Source organism: Toxotes jaculatrix, chromosome 21, assembly GCF_017976425.1.
Source record: "Toxotes jaculatrix isolate fToxJac2 chromosome 21, fToxJac2.pri, whole genome shotgun sequence".
NCBI classification, from domain to species: Eukaryota; Metazoa; Chordata; class Actinopteri; family Toxotidae; genus Toxotes; species Toxotes jaculatrix.
In genome coordinates, this window is record NC_054414.1 from 14,957,224 (window position 1) to 14,980,502 (window position 23,279).

General features: G+C 40.6%; 2 protein-coding genes across 2 annotated transcripts in view; one reads left to right on the forward strand and one right to left on the reverse strand.

Moving 5' to 3' along the window:
- Positions 1-1,961: 1,961 nt before the first annotated feature.
- LOC121175503 (clarin-3) lies at positions 1,962-3,061 on the reverse strand. The gene is made up of 3 exons (XM_041029282.1): positions 2,830-3,061; positions 2,404-2,589; positions 1,962-2,239 (listed from the first exon to the last, which is right to left on the reverse strand). Exons 1-3 carry the CDS (start codon positions 3,059-3,061, stop codon positions 1,962-1,964), a joined length of 696 nt encoding a protein of 231 aa, XP_040885216.1.
- A 1,041-nt stretch (positions 3,062-4,102) lies between these two features.
- The window catches only part of ptprea (protein tyrosine phosphatase receptor type Ea), a 48,598-nt gene continuing 29,421 nt past the window's right edge, over positions 4,103-23,279 (forward strand). Inside the window, exon 1 of the mRNA XM_041066991.1 lies at positions 4,103-4,187. The gene's annotated coding sequence lies outside the window, so the exon portion shown is untranslated. The remainder of the gene's footprint in view (positions 4,188-23,279) is intronic.

The window sequence follows — 23,279 nt, forward strand, 5'->3', positions numbered from 1 at the left end:
TAAAATATTGATCACTGCCGTGTCACACTTACCTGTTGTAATTCAGTGCCTTTAACAAACTAATGGACTAATGACTGAATCTTGATTCTGACTGACCTGACATAAAACTTTTGCACCTGAGAAGCCATGAGGAATCTACTTTTTCTACTAACAGAATTTCTGTCAGGTCTCAAATGCTTTTGATTCATTGTAGAAAGCATGCATTCTCAGAAACTTAATACATATTCACTCTGACGACCACAAAGCAGATTGCTGCATCCTTCCACAGGTGCCTTGAAGTGTAAAACTTGAAGGAAGAGTGGTTCTTTTGAAGGCAAGTAGAAGGCGTTGCAGGGCTGAGAGGTGCTGGAAAGGGCATGTCCAAACAGACTTTAGGATCTGAGTGATGGGACACGGGAAATGGTAACAGGACACCTCGCCCCTGCTCTCATGTCAACACAGTCATGTGAATCACAACTGTGAGAGCGTCTGAAGATCCAGGAGACAATAGACGCTGACTCTCAGCAGGATCTATCTCAGTTTCCACAGAATCACAAGCTTTGTTTGGATCACTATATTTGTCAGCGTTGCTTGTTTTTTATCTTTCTTGAAATCCTTTGAAATGGATTAAAGAGGTCTGTAATAAATCTTTATCTCTCATCAAGGCTTTTCCGAGTTGATCCCACATGGAAGTGGATACAGTTAAGATGCAATGCATCACTGAAATTTAAAGGGCTCAACTTAAGCTCTGCTTCTATCGTGAGCCATTGATGAAGGTAAGTAAAGTAATCCATGTGGCCTATGTCAGTGATTCAGGAGGTATGTCTGCAGTTGAAATAGTTAACTAAAACTAATCAATAAATGGTTGAAACAACTCTATAGAGTTATAGAACTTTCATATAATTAATAGTGTTAAATAACATCAACCACAGTGGACATATTTGGAACATAAGGCCACACAGAATGGCTCTGTCTGGCCAGCAGGTTCAAACCCAGACCTTTCTTGCTGTAAGAGGACGGTGTTAACCCCCTGCACATCTGTGCCTCCCCAGAAAGATCCAACGATTAAAAACAGAAAAACGCCAACAATTACCAGCCCTCAAATGATCTTTTACTGATCTAAAATGACTGATGAAAGTCTGACTCATTTATTTAAAAAGTCTCTTTCATTCCTATTCAGGGGATACTGTAGGCGTTTAGGTGTTGACTTGGTATTTGGTTTGGGATCTTTTTGTGCATTTACGTCATCTCAGAGATAGAGGGCAGCAGATATCTACAGATTCCCTCTGAAGCTTCACTTTACTCCACCACTTCTCACTCTTACTCATCAACTACGTATGTTTTAGGCTTCTCTTTTAAAAAAAAAACTGAAACACTGAATGACAAAAATACAGATAAAAGCTGGCTGTAAATATGTCCCTTGAAATAAAAAGGAGAACCGACCTCATTTCATTTCTTTATTTACATTCACTCATTTTATTCAAACTGTTGTTTCAGGCACAAATAAAGTCTCAGGGTTTATGTATACCTGCTAATTTGTGAGACTTGAGATGTATTGAGGACTTGAAGATGCATTTAACTGTCATTTCGTGATGGAAAATAGCTTTATCGTACTAAACCAACAAACAATTGTTCTTACACAAAATAAATAGATTTTTCAAGAATCTCATCTCAGAGTCCACAAGATTTGAACCCAGACTGATTTATCTACAAATAAACTCAGATTAAAACACATAAATTATGAAACTGCTGCTCATAATATGATGATGTTAAAAACACAAAGGTGATGTTTGATCAAACCTTTCCTCTAATATGTCAGTACTGAATTCTACAAATCTAATCCTTGTCTTTGCACATTAAACAAGCTGTACATCCATAGTTTACTATACATACATACAATCTCTGCAATTTTCTATGACAGTTACTCCCAAAAGTCTTAATGAGCAGTTTTTCAGTGTCACTGAAAACTGACTCCACTGCCATTAATACATCATTATCTCCTTGGGTGCATCCTCAGTAGGCCTCTGCTGCTCTCTCCTGTGTTTATAGGCTGCGTGGTCGTACATGTATATCAAGGCAATGGCAAAGAGGGAGAGCACTGTGTACGGGATGACCAGGTAGTATCCTAGCTGCATCTCTGTGGACTTGTTCCTCAGGTCTACTGGAATCGCCTCAGAGAAGTTCTCTACCAAATCCTCTGCCATGCTGGTCACGTTGACATTCACCACAAATATGATAAGGACTGTGAATGACAGGCACGCTGCAGGAAAAAGGAAACCATTAGTACTGTCACAAACGTACCACAAACTCCATTTAAATGTCTTCATCGGTTTTCTTCATCATTTCCTTAGTGCTTATTTCTTTCCAGCAATTCCACTTCTGTTACTTCCAGGTGCCTCGTGCTGTAACATTTGTGTCACTTACCACTGAGCGAGCTGCATGTGTAGACTCCAACAGGCCCCATGTAGGTCTCATAGGGGTTGCTGACACTGTTGTAGAGGGAGATAAGGATGCTGCAAGCAGAGAACAGCAGACACAGGGCCAACAGGCACAAAACCAAAGTGTATAGGGCTACCGGGGTGACTCCTGTTTCCATCAATTTAGGAATCACTACACACACAGAAACACACACACACACACACCACAAGAACGTTATTATAGCTTAAACACATTATTCTATGATTACACGCTGGTGAAACTGTGTGAGTTGGCCTTAGAACATTTGTTGAATTTAAAAAATAATTTTACAGAGCATAGTTGTTTTTGAGACAGATATCTCAAAACCTTTCCATTCTAGAGGTATGCAAAAGAGAAAGTGAACTGGCCCCTTTGAGAGCCTTGGAAAGTTACCTTGAAAATCATCAATACTTCCAAACGAGGGGCAAAAGGCTCTGTCCAGGTTCCCATTGAAAAGCTCCAAAGTGATTATAGCAGTTCCATTGAAGAGGCCACTTCCTCCTCTTGCACACTCCATCGTCATCTTAGCCCACTGTGTTGACATGCCATACCCCATCACCCCAACAGATATGGCAGTCATCAGCGCACTGGACATGAAATATAGAGTCTTTGTGGTGGAAGGCATTATTGCTGTGTTCCAGTTGCACTAGTTAAATCTAAACCCAGGTATGTATATTCTCTAAAGCTCTGATGAAGCCTCAGAAGCAGATTAGGACCATCTGATCCTCTAAAGATTCTGTGTGTGAGTTACCTTCCTGGGTGGAGTGAAATGTGGACTGCTCATAAAATCTCTTGATTATGACTCCGACCTTTGGTTCGAAAGGAAAAGGCAGGGCTGGTTGTCATGGTAGGGTCACCGGTTTTCCCCAGTCAGTTAAACATGAGACCTGTGCCATGTCTGATCTCAGCCTGTAGAGAAACTCATATCTGATGTCTGGATTTATTGTGAGGGTTGTGAAATCTTTTCTGAGGGGCCAGTACTAATGGTGGATACTGAGTCATCTGACTTCAGCTCAACAAAGCAACTTCAGAGCATATAAAAGACATTTTTTAAGAAGTCACCTTTAAAAACTCTAATTCCTGTTATTCAACATCTTCACACACCTTTTGTGAACTTTGACAAGCCTTGAATTTAAAGTCCTCTTCTCGAAATTGTAGGGTCATAAAACATAGTGCAGATTAATTATTTACCTGTCTCACTTAAAAAGGGTACGGGAAGAGGAGTAAAAATCTAATCACATGTGTCAATGAAGCACTAAAGTGACAATAGGGGCTGATATCAGTATCAGTTAAAATTAGAAAAAAAAGTTCATAATAAAGTGCTTATTTATTTCATAATAAATAAGCACTTTAGGCTTTTTTTTTCTCTCTAAATCCAATCCAATCCTAACTCATTATGAAATCATAATTATCAATCTGGTTTTTGACCAATAAAGTTTTATTTCAACAAAGATTTAAAGGAAACTGAAAAAAACAAGCCATTTCTAAACTGACTTTGGGAAAAAAAAAAAAAAGTGTAGATCCCCAGCTCTCAGGAGGAAGCACACACGTTGTAGTAAAATGTGTGGCCAGACTGTGGCTCCCTCTCTTCGCCAAACAGGAAGAGGATCCGTGTGCTCGCCCACAGCCAGTACTGTTATGTTGGAGTAAACACAAACTCCTCCTTCACGGTGACAGGCGGCAACGCTGAAGCATCGCCTCGCCTTTTCCAAGACAATCTGCGCTCAGGACTTCGTGTCGAGGCCATCAAGGTGAGTGATAAGGTTACTTTATTTCATCGCCCCGTCTTTTGTCCATTGACACTTATTTGGCGAGTGGGAAAAATGTCACATTTCGGTAATTCTTCTGTCACACACAACGCCGTGTTACCTGTCCGTTACGCAGAGCAGCGCACGCTTATTTTTCTTCAGTGAAACGTCCATTTCAGGTGCGCATTCAGCTCTAATGTGCCTGGGATCACAATCTTCGCTGTTATTTATCGTATGCTCAAATTCTGCCGCGACTTTTATTCAAACCGGTGCGTCAACGTGGGTTAATGGAACCAGCGAACAGGAGTTTTTTTTTTTGTCATTTCCCCCCTTTCGGTTTTTATTTTCCCTCGTTTATCTGTTCTGTTAATCTTATGCGTTTGCCTCAGTGAGATTTATCATTCAGTTCTTTATATTTGGTCGCTGACTCTGTCGGCTGAGCCAGTTTCAACATGTCGGTGAACACAGGGTATTTTGGCACTTCAGATATGGATGGATCTGCTAAGACTGGTTACTGTAGGAAGACTCCTCTCCAGGTTTTTCAGTTATGTCTTCAGAGCTGACACTTGCTTAACACTTGGCTGATGCATGTAACGTTAGTTGCAAAATTAATGTTGTTGTGCTTTGCAATTAAATAGTCACTGAAAAAAAAAACATTAATCCCAGTGGGGAAGGTCTCTCCCTGGGAAGGCCAGAGGTCAGGGTCAGCAACAGATCAGCATCCCCGGTGCAGATTGTCTGCAGCAGGATGCTGGGTAAAGAGAATGGGAGATGAATCGGTGCACCAAGTCTGACATTTGTCTAATCAGACCATGGAAATGAAAAGTTAAATGATCCAAGGCACCACTGAGATTATGCTCCACTCACCATTAACAAAAACATTAACTTTGACAGCCTATATGTCTGATCATTCCTATACAGAAAATATATTCATAGCCTCTTAATGAAATGAATTCTGAATGCATTTGTTGTTACATTTTCTATAGGATCTGTTTTGACAGACTCTGGGGGTTACATACTGTTCTGTCACCGGCCTTTGGACCATAACATTTCAAAATGGCTGGACAATGAGCTAAATTCATTAATGTCAGAGAGATGCTGCTGAATTACTTCAAATAAATCTTGTAGTCAACCTGACAGGGCCAAGTATTGCAGACTGAGCAAGGCTGTCAAACAAATGAGAAAAGAGGGTTGTTTTTAATGTGGAAAGTTTAACTTGTGTCACTCCTGCAGATAAGAAATTACTGTTAGCTCATCTTGAGTTCTGCTGACAAAAAGGATCTTAAACAACCCTAACAAGCCAAAAAACAGGGCTGTGGGATAAGCGCTTCATTGTTGTACCGTGATTACTGAAATGCGTAATAGCTTTGTGTGACTTCCAGTTTTTGTTAAACAATGATCCATTTGCCACCTTTCTGTTAAAAAACGGCAGCATTCTCAGAGACACCTGACTTCTTTTCAGCTCAGCTTGAATACTCAGAGCAGACATGTGGAACTTGCCAAGTGAGCAAGGGTCAGCTGTCTTTTCCTGGGCCCAAGGCCGACCTCTCAGAAAACACAGAGCTTTTGTTGGGTGGAATCAGCTACCAGACTTCAACTGACAATCATCTATTGATTACTTCTTTTTTTTTTGGATCAGTAAAAAATAAAAAATTGTCTCCTTTATCATAGCACATGTGGTTTCATTTAACTCACTCTTTTAGTTTCATATGTACATGGCAGCCACATGCTGTATCCTTGGCCTTGATTTTATTGTCTTTGCCCCCTCCTTGATATTCAACACTGACAGCTTCTGTCTGTCTGTCTTTGGTATTTCACTTTGACCCCAGGAAAAACGACAGTGGCTTTGGGAGAAGCTAATGAGGATGCAATGAAATAAACAATCGGTGCTCGCCAGGACAAATCGCAGGAAGCAATAACATTTGACTGATGAATGCTGTTGGCAGATTGATTTGGCTTTTATCTCCTTACTATTCATTTCTGAATCCAGTTAAATTTTGTTATCTGAAGGCAATTTGTATTTGCTGAAAAATAGAAGAAGCCTGCACTGGTAGAAGTCTCTGCCGTACTCAAAATGACCCAGGCCACTCCTGCGGTATCTGGCCATCTTATTTTCTGCTCTCGAGTCTCAGACGTGACTATGTCAATAGTATATATATCATGTGCAGTGATATATTTAACAAGGACATCTAAATTATTAAGGATATAAGGGTGAACAGGTAGGTAGTTTGTACTAGTGTTTAACTCTCTTAAGAAATGGAGCGAATACTCAACATGTTTATAATTAGCTATTTTTAACCTACAGTAAACTGTTTAATTTACTGTTTTTTAGTTTTTTCAGCTATAGTTAGAACTGTAAAATGTCATATTGGAATGCTTGTGCATGTTATTTGATCGTGGGTGTGCTGTGCGAATTGAACAGATGTGGTAATTTATGAAATCCACAGTCAGGTGGAGAGGAACGAGTTGCGCATACCTGGAGTTGCACAGCTTGCTGGGTATAAACCTCAAATTGCCAGCCCTGGAGTTAATCCCCACAGCTCGCCCACACTCTGTCTATCTGCCACCTCTCTCTAAGTCTTGGAAACACTCTGATTCTAACTTTGAGCTGCCACGGCGAGACTACACGCTGTGCTGCACTCACTTTGAGGCAGCAACAACATTAACTACACTCTGCTTGAAGGTACGCTTTTTTCCTCAAATAGGCGGAGAAGGAACTAATTGGTATAAAGTCACGACAATTAGGGATGAGTCTGGTCTGACCCAGAACTTGTCAGATATTTGCCAACAGGAACGGTTGTAGCCAGCCTCGAAGAAGAGCTAATGAATTAGGCATGGGAATTGTCGTAGCAAGATCTTCCTTTTGATACAAACAGCAGTTGTATCCAACCTGTTATTTTTCTGCTTGCCTTAGTGGAAGCTTGCTAAAGCACATTAAACTGCAGTGTGTTGCAACCATAGGCTTGTTTGTGCTTGCGGCTAGTGCTACAGAATGCAAACCCTGCAGTCTGCTTTTGGATTTTGGCATCATGCTTTAATGATTTAGTAATGATAAAACATACTAGAAGTCATGCAGAGTGAGGAGATAAAAGTGTAACCCTCACTGAACCAGGCAATTGGATTAAAAGCTCTTATAAAGTAATGACAGGGGGGGAGAGGTGCACAGCTTGTGTTAGATGTGACATTGCATTTAAAAAAAATGTGTAGGGTACGGCTTCCTGCCCAGAGAACTTTGGTAGTATCCGGAAAACCCCATAGCCTCATCAGAGGTGGAACCTCAGTGACACAGAGAGGGTTTGTCTCCATCAGAGGACGCCCTATTAAACACAGGACAGTCTACAGCTGTGCAAACTGCTACCTGCTCCCCTGCCTCTCATTCTCCCACACACGTACACCCCCCCCCCCCCTCCACCATCTGATCTGTGTTACACCCAGGGGGCCAGCGTGATTGTGATTGAAATATGTACAAACCGAATCTGTGCAGATTTGTGTTTGTTTACTATCAGCTGTGTTTAAGACTGTTAAAGCGGGGTCACTGCAGCACCGAAACAGCTGGACAGAGATCAAGGTTCTCCCTTTTCAGATGCGTCACCACTCACCCACCATCTGTTCAAAGGAGGCATTGTAAGTTCTTCTGAGATAACTGTAAGGCTGAGCACATGAGACACGAGAGAGAGAGATAATCTTTGGAGAGGAAGTTAAAATTAAACCAATCTGTCATTCCAAAATAGTGCTACAACCCCCAAAATCCCACAGGTAGCACCTGTCTGCTCTAATATTTGACTGTACGATCAACTAGATCTACAACAATTAGTTGAGTAATGATATTTTTTTAATTAAAATAAGTTGCCTTACTTGGTCTCATATTATAGTAAATTGAATATATGGGGCTTTGGACTGTTACTCAGACAAAACAAGACATTTAATTACTTCACCTTGTGTTCAAGGATATTGTGAGGAGCATTTTTCATTCTTTTCTGATGCTTTTATAAATTAATCGGTTAATCAAGAAAATATTCAAAATAAACTATTATTGTTTGGAACCACCAGGTTACGCCTGGACTTAATAAGAGAATATAGCCCAGGGAAGAATGATGTCACTCCACAGCAGCTGCCCAGTGGTAATATGGGTGTATTCCCCCCTCCAGGCAACACATAGTTTCTCTATTGTATTTCTGTCAGTCGCTACATGAGCACATTACAAAGTACACAACAAAGCTCTTAGAAGACAAGTTTTGGGAGATTGAGCTGGTGACCTTGCAGTTGTTTTGTGTCTTTGTTGAAACCCTGTAAGGTCTGTATGTTTTTTGTCTGCATTTCAGCTTGTAGAAAAAAACAGACCGCCAGAACTTGTTTGTTAGAATCACACTAACATACTTAAGATCAGCTGCTGGTGTGGGCGGCGTGTTGACAGATGTGATTTTAAAATGAAAACTTCCATTGAATCGAGCTGTCATTTTGTTTTATTATTTGTGTGTGTGGTGTGTGTGTGTGTGTGTGTGTGTGTGTGTGTGTGTGTGTGTGTGTGTGTGTGTGTGTGTGTGTGTGTGTGTGTGTGTGTGTGTGTGTGTGTGTGTGTGTGTGTGTGTGTGTGGTGGGGGGGGTGGGCGCATGAAATATGGAAACCTAATTTGGTGACCTGCTCAGGGAAACCAGGGTGGAGCCCAGAAGAGCTTAACTATGTGGCCTGATTCAACTGAAGTGAAAGCAAACATCTCCAGCTCTGACTTAAAAAATGTTTCAGGCCACTTTTATGTTATCTGAATTAATGACTAAGAAAAACAAATATTAGGTTTTCTGTGGAAAACAAAGGCCAACCCAGAGGCTGGGAACGTTTTGACAGCCAGGAAGAAAAAGATTCTGCTGTTGTGGATTTGTTTGAGGGCTGTTTGTTTGATCTTAGTGTGAATCTGAGATGCACATTAGACATCACACCCACACATTCCTAGATAGCTTGATGTTTATGATAATGTGTAATGTCTCTGGAGTTGAAAGATGATGTAGATGGTGTGAAACTGAGGTGTACTTCTGTACATGTGTTGGAATCACTGATGTTTCTTAACAGTCTTAGGCATTTATTTTATTGTCCCTCTAAAATATGCCTCTAAAACAGCACTGAACTGGTGAAATGCTCTTTCTTGCACACAAACATGTAAAGTGGCTTTTAATTGATTCCAAAAGCAGCAGGCGTGGCTGTGTCTCACATGGCGATGGCGCATATAGAAAGAGCGATTATCTCCCCCCATAAACTCCGAATCCTGGCTGCAGAAGCATCAAGGTCTCGCGTCATCTTTTGACTTTATGTCATCAGCTTCTGCATGTAATATCAGAAAGTTTTTTTTTTTCCAGATGTAAAATGTCAGCACATGCAATGATTTTTCTCTCGCACCTCATAAAATGCTTCGGTCTTTGCCGAAACGTTGGATGCCGGATCGTATTCTTTTAAAAGTCCGACATCAAATGCAGCTGGTTTATAAAAAAGTGTTTTGTTGGATGATTTAGAGTTTACAGGCTCTCAAGTGTTTGGCCTCTGATCATATAGAGATGAGATGAAAGCTGGGTGTGAGAGAGAGTGAACAAGAGAAGGAGGAAATAATGTTTGGCTGTGTCACTACTGAGGTTGTTGACATGGACGAGTACAGTGCTTAATGAATAATGGATGCCTACTAAAGGAGCCCATTTCCTATTCATTCTCTCAAGGCTTCTACACAGGGAGTTGTTTGTGATCATCATGTCAGTCCTTCGATATTTTCAATGCGTTTTCAGTAATATGATGCAGTTTGAAGGCACTGGAAAACCTCCAATAAACATTTTCACACAAGCACAATGGGGTAATTCAAAAGGACTGCTTATATTATCATGTCAAATAAATACAGAACAACAATTTTAACACACCACCAGTTATTTGTAGAGCCATTGCATACAAAAGAAGTCTTATTTTATTCATTCAAAGTCTCCACTCCAAGGTTCCTTTTAACATCAGTATTCCTGAGACTTGTAATAATTACAAGTGTGCTGATCACATCACAAAGGCCTGCAGTGACAGCGACAAGCATTAATTCAGTGTCTGGGTTGTCACTTTTTGTGTTGAACTGAAAAGAATGTGGTTTGGCGGGCGAGGTCAGATATTTCATTAAAAGCACCTTTTAACTTCTGACTCTTTTGGAAGCTTTATAGTGTTGAGGCCCTTTTTTTGACTGTGATGAATGTGTCTAAATGAGAGCAGTTAGATGGTGCAGTGAGCCCACAGTCAGGGGTTAGCTGACATGCCCTGCATGCTGATGGGCATGTTGGGGCTCAAGCAAGAGTCAGGAAGCACTAATGTATGGGATGATAATCAGAGCTGTCTTGGGTGATATAAATGATCAAGGTTAAAGGCGGTCTGGATCATTCAGTATGTTGGAAATAAGATGAGGGGAGGAACCTTGAACATGCTTCATGTTATTGAATTCCTGTCAGTCTTTAAGGATGTAATTTCAGCTGCTGTAATGTGATGGTATTGCACAACTACTTGTGTGAAAAGAAGAAGGCAGGGGATATGGTTTAGATAAAATGAAACACAAACACAGAGATGGAGGAATAATCAGGAAAATCACTTGTTTATGACTGTCAGTCCACGGTGATGTGAGCCTTGTCAGCTTTTACATAAAATATTTTGTCTACTGATTGGAAAGAATTACTAGTTATAAAGGTCAATAAAAAATAATAAATGCATGTTTAAGTCGAGCCCAACTGATACACAGACAGGTTTTGAGTATGAAAGGCTCTTGTTATGTGTAATGTTGATACTAGTTTTTAAGAGAAAAACTAATATCAGTTATTAGCAGCCAGTAGTAGACCATGCCCGTCACATGGCTCTAGCAATGGCAGTGTCAGTCTGCTGGTTTGTGGGTTGGTCCACCACTGTGGTCTTGTACAGACATTCAGGAAGGTTGAATCCAAACAACTTTCGTGATCTCCTGACTTTTCATCTAGTGGCACCATGAGGTCGATGTTGTTTTTAATCTGCCATCATAAGGCCAAAATCTTACTCTAGTTTTAAAGCCAGATACCTGCAAAAACTAAATACATTCCCCTAACCTCAGTTGTACTGTGTGTTTGTGCTAAATAACAAATGTTAACTGCTAGCACGCTAGACTAATATAGTGACCATGGTAATTATTATACCTGCTAGCGTCATCACATATAAATAAGTTGCCAATGGGAGAAGTCATCAATAATGATTTTGAGCAGTGAATATAATAAGCCTGGTATATAAGAAAATATATGCCACACCATGACTTTGTCACATTGACCTTCAGCTGTGGAGATCTAATCTGTAAGTGCTGTGAAACATTTCCACTTTGCAGCTGGGTATTATGTTTGAAAAAACTGTTTGACTGAACAGGTCACAGCTCTTAACTCTGTATACTGCACATATTTCCTTTTTTAATGTGCAAGGTTTTCATGCTTGTTAACGAAATTATGCTCCACTGTGCGGTATGTTCCTAATCATCGTAGCATTTGGTCATACAATATGTTTTCCCACTGGGAAAGCGCACTGTTGACAATAACACTTGTCTGAACACTGCCAAAGCTTTTTTTTTGTGCTCAGCCAGAGACAATGCCAGATCCAAACCATTCGTTTACAATGATGGGACATTTGTTTATCATAATTAGAGTCTGCTTTGATGCCAGTGCAGACTCAGCCATGAAGACCTCTTTTAGTGTTTTTACAGAAGTGAGAACTAGTAATTGGATAACAGTGTGATGCCATATATGTAAAGATAATTTTTCCAGTTTTTATTTTAAAACCCGTTTATTGAGTTTAAACAAAAATCCATGTGCAAAATTGCCGGGTTTTACCATGAGATGTGTGAGAGGATGCATAATCAGTTGCTCTTTTGCATTTTCCTTCGGTTTTTCTCTTCAGTGTCTTTTACTTGTAGGTTTTTGTGCACTAGTGGCAAGGAGATATTGTTTACTATAAATTGTGTTTATCAGTTAATCTGTTGATTTGTATTATTTTCTCAATTAATGGATTAGTTCCTTTCTCCATAAAATGTCATAAATCACCAAAAAAGTCTTCAGATTAATTACTTTGTCTAACCAACAGTTCAAAATCCAAAATGGTTGCCAGTTAATTTTCTGTCCTTCGATGAATCAGTGTAGTTGAGTACATTTAGCTCTATTTTAAAGTTTTGTCTTGTTGATGAAATTAGTCAGGCCATAGTTCATCAGACCAAAGCTCATTCACACAGAGGTATCAAAACGTTTTAGTTTAGAAGTAAAACACAAACTTTACAAATTTTACTGAGCTTGTTTTTTATTCTGAAGAAAATCTGTTGACTAGGTGCAACAAATGGAAATAAGACAAATGCATCCCACTCAAACAAGCATCTCATCATTAAAAAAGGCATATCCAATCCCAAAATGCAGACGTGTTTTACTGTGGAGCTGTAAATAACCTCTTTTATTAATGCACCACAAGTCTTGGGGATATAGTGCTTACTGTGATAAATGAGCAACATATGTTGACAATCTAACATGTCCTATATCTCGTCCTCAGGGCCTCCCTGTTTCACAGCACCTTGTACAGTGAGACAGTTGTGTGTTGGAAAACAAGGAGCAAGGATCTCAGGCAGCCATCGCAAAACCCTGAGTGTTTTCACTGCTGCTCCTAGAGCACCAAGACATGGAGAAAATGAGGTTAGAGATCAGGGTAATCATAATAATGATGTGTCCCATGGCTGAATATCACACAGAGTTTCTCTTTGTAGGCCCAGCCTAGTCAGTGGGTGGCTCTTCACACAAACGTCTATTTTACCGCTGGTGAACTATGAATTGTTCAAACCCTCGTCCTCCGCTCTTTCACTCTGCATCTGGAGCTTAAGCAGAAAACAAATATACATTATGGGATATGTATTTTTAATGCTGGGAGTCTGTGTCCCCTGTGGGAATTCTCCATGTGGTGTGTCTTTGCACAATGACTAATTTGTTATCCTGCTAGAAATTACACCAGCGCTTTAGAAAACCACCCCACTGGATGGCCTCATTTACGTACCAGTGTTGTTCTTATTCATAAATTACACCTTCTAACATGTCTTTGTGGTTTAGAGGATCAAATAAGTGAAATGCATTTTATTTGCCGTTACCAGGTTATGGTACACTGCTGCATCAGCTGATTGAAGTTTTCTAAACTGTGTTGAGGATTGTACATATGGAATTTGCCTGTAATTAGTAGCACATTTCCTTGTTTATCTTTGCCAGGGCAACCTCTCTGGGCTGTGCATATTTGGGCCTTTTTATCAAAGCTGGTGGGCAGCAGAGTGTGACACATGGCTGCCATGACAAACTGAAAAATCACCCTGTGTTTGCTTCAGAGAGGGGCTCAACAAGGAGACAGGAAAGGATTTGATCATCAGATCTGTCCTCCCTGGAGAGGGAAAACGCCTTGCGCTCTGAACACACTAAGACACTCCCTCATTTGCAGCCTTTCATGACTCCCTGGGATGAACTAGTTTAAGATGAGGAGGCAGACAGTGGATTCTATGGCTGCTGGCTCTGTTAGACGGACCGCATGGTGGGATTTTGTTGCCAAACAGGGACCCGCTTTGTGTTGCTGTGGTGTTTATTTGCTGTGCTGTATTTGATTTGAGTCAAATGTTCAGTCTGTTGTGTCTTAGGCAGCATTTTAAACTAAATCTGACACAGGGACACAGTGGTCTGAGCCGTCCGTGATGCCTGTCCGACTTGGCCAAACTACAACAGGAAATAAATAAAAGGTTGTGTTCTGCTACCAATTCATTACTGTAGTATCACATCCAGCAGCTGGGCCACAGCAGGGGACTAGTTAGCCGCTTAGTTAGCCGGAGAGATGCCTTCAGTCTCATGGCAAAAACTCATTAGTGTAGGCTAGTTGGAGTCCATTTTCATCATGTTCAGCTCGAGCTGCTCGCTGTTCCTCCTGTGTGGCTGCAGCAGCGAGCAGTTGGTCCTTCGGCGCTGTGCACTTTTGTCCCATAAACAGCCAGAACTCCCGCGGCTCTGCTTGATTGTTTTCATTAGTCTGTCGGCGGTAGCTTGATACTACTAGCCGGCAACGTGGCTGTCATTTTCCATGAGCTCCAAAAATATGGGAGAGGTGAAGCGGAGGGTTGCTTTTATAGCTTCCCCACCCATGTTGTTACTATCATATCAGTGTGGAGTCTGATATAAAATCCTACATGCTCCAGGCCACACATTTCACCCTGCATTCCTGTGCCTGTAATTGGTTATTGTCAAAATACGTAGGGGGGTTGGGTGTAAGCTGTGGAGGGGAAATGAAGAGAATGAGGGAAGAGGGGGAGGAAAAGGGGATGGGTGTACTGTATATTTCAGTTCAAGCTACAACCACAAGCACAACTGGGAGACTTTAAACACAGGGAGCTATGGTTGCTGGTGCCAAAATGCATCCCCCCATGATGAAGAGGAATTTTTAACACATCTTTCATTTGCATGTGTCCAATTAGGTTTCCTTCAGATCCTGCTGGGGTGATGGTGGCAGGGGGTGCCTGCTTCTGCGATCTCTCCTCTTAAAGCACACAGTGTTTGCCAGAGATGACATGGGTGTGCCAGCATGATTACATTTGGGTTCTGAACCAATTTGTTTGGGTTTAATTTTTTGGGGAGTGATTTATGCAGTTGTGTAGAAGAGGGGGTGACCTATATAAACTCTGTTCCCAGCTTTTTAATTTTCAACATTTGAGCTGATAAATCATAACATAAATTGTAGCATTGTTTAAATTGTTGGCTGATTAGCTGATTGAAAGAAACCTAATTAACAACAATTGTGATAATTAGTTATTTATCAATCAAAAATGAACATTTGTTGCTTCTAGACTCTTAAAAGTGAGGATTTGCTGCTTTTCTCTGTTTTATAGACTTGTAAATTGAATTTCTTTGGAGTTTGGACCATTGGTAAGACAAAGGCTATTTGAAGACATTATGTTGGGCTCAGGGATACTTTCTGGCATTTTATAGCCTATTGATTAATAGGAAAAATAATAATAGTACTCGAAAAAAACATTACAAGCCTCACAGTGATCTTTAAGGGGAATAAAACACTTTGTTATCATCTAATGATGAATCCAAACCATTTTGCTTTGTTGAGCACTTGTTTCAGCTCTTTTTATCTTGCTGCCCCCTAGACAGACCTGGAATTCTCCAAAGCGATCCAGTGCATCTTAATGTCCCACTTTTTCATGTTTCCCAGGTTAATATGCAGCTCAGCATTTTACTATGTGTGCCCTCGTTGCAAAACTTTGTTTTAAGTATTTTGTCTGGTACAGATCTCGATTGTTTGTTATCTTAGAACAACCTTATCTATGTAAAACACTCTGGGCGTCATTAGAGAATGCGTCGACTTTGAGGACAGTGTGCAAAGGCATTCTCTCACTGTCCAAACTCATCTGCCACAAAACCTGCTGAACTGAGCGTTTTCTGTTACAAATCAGCAAGAAATTACGCCGAAACAGCTGGTGTCCACTGCTGTGTTGTTTCACACTGAATTCAGATGCAGTAAATTTAGATTCAGATCATCTGTTAATTTATATTTTATTCCTAGTGCAGGACTTTTGATAATGTAATGGGGAGTCATAGAGACTCACATTAACAGTGCCATAGTATGCGTACAGTGTCTCTTGTCTATATTTTATCATTAAAAATTGGCTTATGTGTACTTTGAGACATAGAAATGGATTAAACAAGGCGCTCAGATTGTTGTTGTGGAATAGTTGGTGGGTTGTTTAGCAGGAGCACACTCTGCTTTTGACCTTTGGATGCTCCTCAGATTTGAAATGATTTTCTGTCAACACTCTCTAGTGTATCAGACCCTGAGAAGAAGTGACTCTCCTAATTTCAAAAGCAAAAAAAAAAGGTTTGTTCAGCATTAAATGTTTATTCACATACAAATATTCAAATTTAGAACTTTCAGCACACAAAGTCCGTTACAAACCTAAACAGACTTTATACAGCCTCAAAATACATGTATGATTTAATTGTGGTATAGTTATTAAACCTGGCTGTGTTTGCTGGAGTGTAAACTTCCCCTAAATCCAATAACAAGCAGAGCAGAATGGCTATTGTTGCCTACAATTTGATTTAGTATCACCCAGGGCCAGTATTTGCTGGTTGTGAACAGGGCCTTTTTAACATAACCTGTAATGCCACAAAATAATGTAGTTAGTCAATGATATGCTAAACACTTGGAGGTAATGCTGGTAGGTAGTAAGCCAGTTAGCCAGACATGCTGATGGTTACACCTTAGAATAGAGCAGATGAACACCCCTTTCACCTTTTCACTTGTGTATTTGCTTTTTGAAAGGCTTAAAAGAAGACACTTGCCCTTACTTCAGATCCACGTGCACAGCTTCAACATTTGGACAAATCCAAAGCTTGACAGGCCCCCTGGGCGTAGTTATGTATGCTAAGCTATGATGCGGCAATCGCTGTTGAGGGGAATTGGTTTAGCGATTGGTCGCCTGAAATCCTTTTTGAATCCTGATATTTAATTTATAGAAGTGCAGTCCATAGACTCATAACATTGTTTACACTAATGACAGGCAATGACTGCAGTTAATAAGGGCATGGTGAGATTGTTGGCTTTGAGATGGCAGTGAGTGGAAGTGCCTGTAGCACTGCCATTTGTGATGGTTTATGTCTTGTCACCAGAGCTGCATCTAATTACATTCATTACAGCCACTCGTATCAACTTTTAAATTTGTCCTGCTGCGTTTTCCCTTTTAATCTGTCTGGAATGGAATTAGACGGAGGTGTTTTGTAGAATCACTTTACAGAGGGGCAATTTTTACGTAAAGAATAATAGGTTGTGCTTGTTTACTTGCTCAAAACATCTATATGGCTTTAGGTCACAACGAAGAATGCAATTTCTCTTTTAAAACACTGTGTGTGTTATGTGAGATTTCTCTAATCCATGGTGTGATTGCAGTGAGCAGTTTTTCTCCATTTGATAGGTTTATGGCAAAATGTCAGAAAAAAGCTGGACTGAATTCTAACAGGGCTCTTTCTGAATCACGTCAGCTGATGGGGAGTTACTCTGATGTCATTTGTTTTTGTGGGGCAAGGACAGGTCACACTGGCTGATCTGTATACCCTCTCTCTCTCTCTTTCTCTCTCTCTCTCTCTCTCTCTCTCTCTCTCTCTCTCTCTCTCTCTCTCTTTCTCTCTCTCTCTCTCTGTTAGTCTTCCCTCCCCTCCACCCCCTCAGTCTTCAGATTTTCCTGTCTTCTTGTTTATCATTACTCCCACGGGTCCTCTCTCTCTACCTTGTGTCTTCCTTTTAAATTTCTTCCTTTGAAAGAACAATAATGTGTTTTATTCTGAAAGAATGCTAATGAAACCCTAGATATTAGACCCAAACCCAAGAAATTATAAGATATCTATTTCTTTAGATAAGACTTTAAGATAAGACTTTATTGATCCCACAGCAGGGAAATTTACTTGTGAGGCAGCTCACAAGAAAAACAGGAAAGAAGGATAAAGTGCAGAAAAACAGGAAGTGTGCATGCAATTCAAGTACAAAAAACAGCGTATTTACAAAAAAAGTTAAGTTAAAGACGCAAAAAAGGAAAGGAAAACAGATTCCTATACTGTTTATGTCACAATAACATAATACTGCAAAATTTTATACAACTCTGCATTAAATTTCCTTTTAAAGTAGCTGAGATCACCGAAAACCATCATTTAGTGTATTTCTGAATTTTGGCTTGAAGTTATAGAGAAATAAGTTGTGATGAAGTATTTTAATTTAGCTAAAAGCAACACTGCTGCCAATGCAACTCTGTGATAACCCTCGGTGCTTATTTGGTACAGTTTCAAAGGTCTCAGTGTAAAATCTTAGACCTTTTTGTGGGGTGCTAATAAATTATGCATCAAAAGCACAACAGTGCTCACAACCGTAATGGATAGGCTGCTATCACAAGATATGTGAAGATGTCTAGACAGTTGGTGCCATTCTTTATCGCAGTAAAGTGCTACTTGTAACTCTGATGCATCTTGCAAAGATATATGCGCTTAATACGGAATTTGTTTTTACTGCAGGCCCATATTCTAATGAAATGTCTTCAAAAGCTGTAGCCTTGAGACTTTATTGCCTTTTTTTTTTTTTTACCCTTTTACAACAGCTAACTACACTAATAGGCTAATTGGAGTTGGTGAGGTTGTAATCTGACAAATCCAGTCTGATTCTGGGAGATTCTGGGGGATCTTGGGCCCCTCTAAGGGCTGCCAGGGCTGCCGCTTGTCTAATCACTCCTGACCCTATTAGAAATGAGTCCTCCTTTGTTACTGTGCGGTACTGTCAGTTCTGGGGGAACAAAAAGTGCCATTGTCTTTCATTGCTGGGGCTGGGATAGAAGTAATCTGTAGCTGTAGAGCTGCCTCAGGATTTCTATAATCCAGATTCAGTATTAATGACAGTCTAATCCGCACATTTTTGACCCTTTGGAGAGGCTGACATGGCATCTCTGTTGTTATTTGCTTGTATAATGTCACTGATTCTAAAAATGAAGGGGGCTGCTTACGGCTTATGTCATGAGGGATGCAATATCCTGTTCAGATTTTGTGTGCTGTGTAGCCAAGATGCTGCTCTTGTCTGATAGCAGCACAGACAATTCAGGGCTGTCATGTTGCTGAATTTGTCACATATATCCATTGATTCACTCTGAATTCAACCAGCTTTTTTAATGGCAAATGAGAACTGTGTTTTTTTATTCTGTTTTTCTTTTCTTTTTTTTTTGCATTTGTTTCCCTTTCATTCCTGAAAATATTCTTGCCTAAGACCAGTGTGGCTGACAAACACAATAATTGCATGCCTGTGTTGAGCATGCCAAAGGACCATGGGGGTGTGTTAGCTCACCCATGCACGAGAAATGCAGCGAGGGCAAATGACATGAATGGCAAAATGGTGATCCTCTACTGCGTGCACTCAGAAGGGGCTCTTTTGCTCTTTGTGCGACACAAAGGGATGCAGAGATAGACGAGAAGATGCGTGTGAAATCCATCACACAGCTGCTTGCTTGGCACAATGATCAGTAACCCCCCTCTTCTCCATCAAAACCCCTCCTACATCTTCTTATCTCCTCTCCTCAGAGCTGTGCACGTGGGCCTTTTGTTTACAGCTCTTTCCAATGATGCACACCAGTAATCCCTGTGACAGGTAGCATGAGTCTCTGACAAACCCCTCACCTTTCATCCCTTTAGTGATGGCCAAGATGGATACTAGCTGGACTAGAGCTAGTACTAAGACGGACATCTGTTCTAAGCATTAAAAATATTTAAGATTTAACACATATTTTAACACATTTATTTATTTAGATTGTAACAAGGACAGTGTTTTCCATACACTGATTTGTTTTTGTCAGTTTCTGAGTGTGAAAAGCTGTGGCTCAGTGTGGCTGAAGGGCAGAAAGGTCATGTCTTTAGCTGACCAAGTGTGAGCCTGATTGAAAGTTTGGACAGTGAAAGGATGCAGGGTTACAGAATATCGCTTGAGCTGAGCACAGTGATATTTACTGTAGCTCTAATCTGATTTACAGACAAGAGTAAGAAGAGCGTTGGTGTTATGGATCAGTGGAGGATAATAACATAAGTTTATTATCATGATAAACTGAAGTGGTAAATACTGTGAAATGTCATTAAATGACATTCATTCGCTGCACAGTATTTCACATCTGTGACAGTTCTGGATGTTTTTTTTTTACAAGACAACATTTAATTTTCTTAACAGGAAAGCCAGTCTTACACAACGGTTACAGTTTCGTAGCCTTCTCAATAATCTATTTAAAAGCCTGATATTGCACCAGAAATGAAAGTACACATTCAACGATAAACTGTAAATAATGTACATGACCAGACAAATAAATCAATGCCCTGGCAATAAATCTTACCTGTCAGTGTTGCCCGAACTCATTTATCAGTTTCATTGGCTGAATGTATCACCACAATATCACAGCGAGGCCTTTAAAAAGGTAACATTATCTTGAATCAGCAGTCTTGGGTTGTTTGAGAAGAAAATCAATGGCGTCGCAGCTTGAGTGTGACTTGCCATCCATCAGTCCATTGGCTGACTGGAGCAGCTACAGTAGATGATGTGCTGAATGGCCAATTTCCTATTACCTGTTAAAGATAGAGTACCACAGCAGGGCTTCTCTCTTAGCTCTTCAAACCATGATTTCCCTCTGGGTTGCTGTAACACTGATAGGAAATAGATTGAAATAACACACCATGGTATTCGCGTCTGTAATCTCAGCCCCTGGATAATTCAGATCCAGGAAGAAATTCTGTTTTTGATATTGTTTGAAGTGTGGCAGACAGTAATACCATGCCCTGAAGAACAAGACTCCGTTCTCAGCCTGTTCGTGAAACTCACAGCATGTCTGCAGTAAGAGCTGAAATTCCATCTTAACTTTCATTTATAGAAATATTGAAATTGTGGTCAGTTCCTCTTCCACCAGCCCTGTAAATCTGATCCTTTTGCCCTCCAGGCTGCAGCCTTCAGTGTGTTTCACGTTACATGTCAGATGGTCATACAGCAGAGTATTTACATGACTGTTTCCTGGAAGCAGGGTAGGGTGTGGGGTACAAGTTCCCCTTTGTCTGATGACTAGATTACAGTATTTACTCGCACACACAGCCCCCCCTGTAGATCAGCTGAAGTGATGCCTTTTGAAAAAAACTATACAAAATGGCCAGTCACAGTTTCTAAGTGCAGTGGATGTTAGCCTTTAAATCATTCACATCCTGTTGATTTAAGTTTACAGGGCGTCTTTCCTATGAGCTGTTACTTCCTGTCTTGGATATATTGTCTTCAGGGCAGTATGTGGATGTTGAGCTGTTGTGAGATTATTGCATTTCACTTGACTTTGTTGCTGTGATGATTTTAAGATAAATTTTAATGCGTACAGCAGACTTTCTATCACCTGACGATCTTGGTGTAACAGATGTCTTCGACTATAAACAGTTTAAGTTCACAGTGCAAGATAGTCCAGTCACCACTGACTTAGCAGGGTAGGCTAAATTAGCACAATCAATCTCCAAACTGAAACAAATGTTAAAGTGGTTATAAGCTGCATATTTATATTAACAAATTCACTAGAAATCCTGTTTTCAGCCCTCACTTCACTGCTGGCATAGCGTCATTTTCGGTTGCATCTGTTTTCTGCAAAAAAAGCTTTGATAAACCCGATGTACACCACCTGCCCAGCCTCAAGCAGCAGACAGACAAAATTAACGACTAGCTGGTGAACATAGCAGAACATTTAACAGCTAAAGAGCCACATATTTCCCTCAGGAGATGTTGGAATCTAAAAAGAGCGTAAATATTGGACACTAAAATGTTCGTTCATTCTTTTTCCCCACTTGTCTTTCAATTTCAATTATGATGTTTTTGAGTGTAATTGGGGTCTTGTATTATTCAATGTTCATTACAGACTGGGTAATTTTAGAAAACCAATACGGGTGTGAGCCACACACAAAATAAGTATTCTAGGTCATAGCACACATGCGGTTTGGGTGTGCCATTTTCTAATATAATCTGGCTTAATACGCGATATAACTGAGCCAAAGTTGAGCAAACGATGACATCTGTAGTAGTATAGTCAGTTATCACACTCGACAGGAAGACTGTGCACCCAGAGCTTTTCAAGTAATGGCTCCAACTCTTTCTCTCTCCTGTATCCTTTTGTCTTTCTTTTTTATATCTGTCAAGGGTTGGCCCCTTCGTTCTATATATCTCTCCAGTTCTCACAGTTCAGCTAATTTTATACACCTCATGTTCAGCTGTAAAACACAGCTCACACACAGGATATGATCTAAACTGTTTCTCTTCCTGCTTGTGAACAGCGAGTCTTCTGAGTCATCTTCATACAATGATAAAGACGTGGAGAGAGAGAGGGAGACTGTGTTTCCCTGACCAGTAACCTAAGGCATTAGATTTGTGGATATAAGAGGGACAGTGGGACAGAAGTTTTGAGTGCGTCTTCTAGAGCCTCGTCATCTATGTTTTGTTGTTGTTGTACTTGTTAACCGTCCAAAAGATGGCCTGACCTTTCTGTAGCAAGGAGGTGATGTGGATAATTATACCCATTTCTGAGAAAGAGCAGCTTTATATATTACTTCACAGCTTGATGTGTATGTTTTGATTTCTCACTTTGGTTCCTACTTTTGGCAGTTCTCTGTGGAAGAAGTGGAGGCGTTCATGGCTCTTTCTCTGATGTGCGAAACATCTCCATTCCCAGACATGGTTGTGCAGACAGACAAGACATGTAGCCTTGAGCTGTAGCCAGATATACACACAGATAGCTTGAGAAATCCACAGGGCTTTTTTCCCCCTTGTGTGGGTGTACATGTTTCTTACGTGCCCATTAATGTCAGTCTGTACGTGCGGGTTTGTGTTTCTGTGCGTGTGTACGAGAGTATGGTTTGTAACTGCCGATGTGTGGAGATGTGTTTATTTCTCACCACTTGTTCTGGAATACCACTATTCCACTGTCATGAATATTTACCAGGTGGAGTTCATGGAGTTTAAGTGTTGCAGGGAATCTTCTGCTGGGGACTTGTTTAATCCTAACCCCATTCTGTCTGAGCTGCTCCCAGGCGCCCGGGAGAATAAGCTTTGGGAAAGGATGTGAGAGGAGGAAGGGAGAAGAGACACTGCCACTGAGGGGATGTGTATCGGATTGTGGGATGGTAGGCTGAATAATGTCTGTTTTTACACGCTGCAGTTATCAGGCACTGAGGATTTTTACGGCCCCTGGCCAGCTGTAAGTCATGTCTGGGTCTCGGGACTGAGACTGAGAACTGCTTTGAGGAGCTGTCCAGACTGATCATCTTTCTGATTGTTGTTCAATTTATGTCTCGAGCAAATTCATATGGAAGGTGCATAGGAGAATGGAACATGGTGAAAAAGCGGCGGACTCCCACACACTGTCAGCACATTATTGATTAAAGAAACCACATTTCGCTCAGACCTTCATCACACATTAAACAAGCAACACAGTAAACAACATCTTTATACTGTAGCTGCAGGCTGCAACACAAAAGGGGTAAAGTCACAAG

Coding starts and splice junctions, on each gene's coding strand:
- LOC121175503 (XM_041029282.1), bottom strand. CDS start 3,061: ATGCCTTCCACCACAAAGACTCTATATTTCATGTCCAGTGCGCTGATG. Junction 2,590..2,829: donor AAGTATTGATGATTTTCAAG/GTAACTTTCCAA, acceptor CTGTGTGTGTAG/TGATTCCTAAATTGATGGAA. Junction 2,240..2,403: donor CACATGCAGCTCGCTCAGTG/GTAAGTGACACA, acceptor TTTTTCCTGCAG/CGTGCCTGTCATTCACAGTC.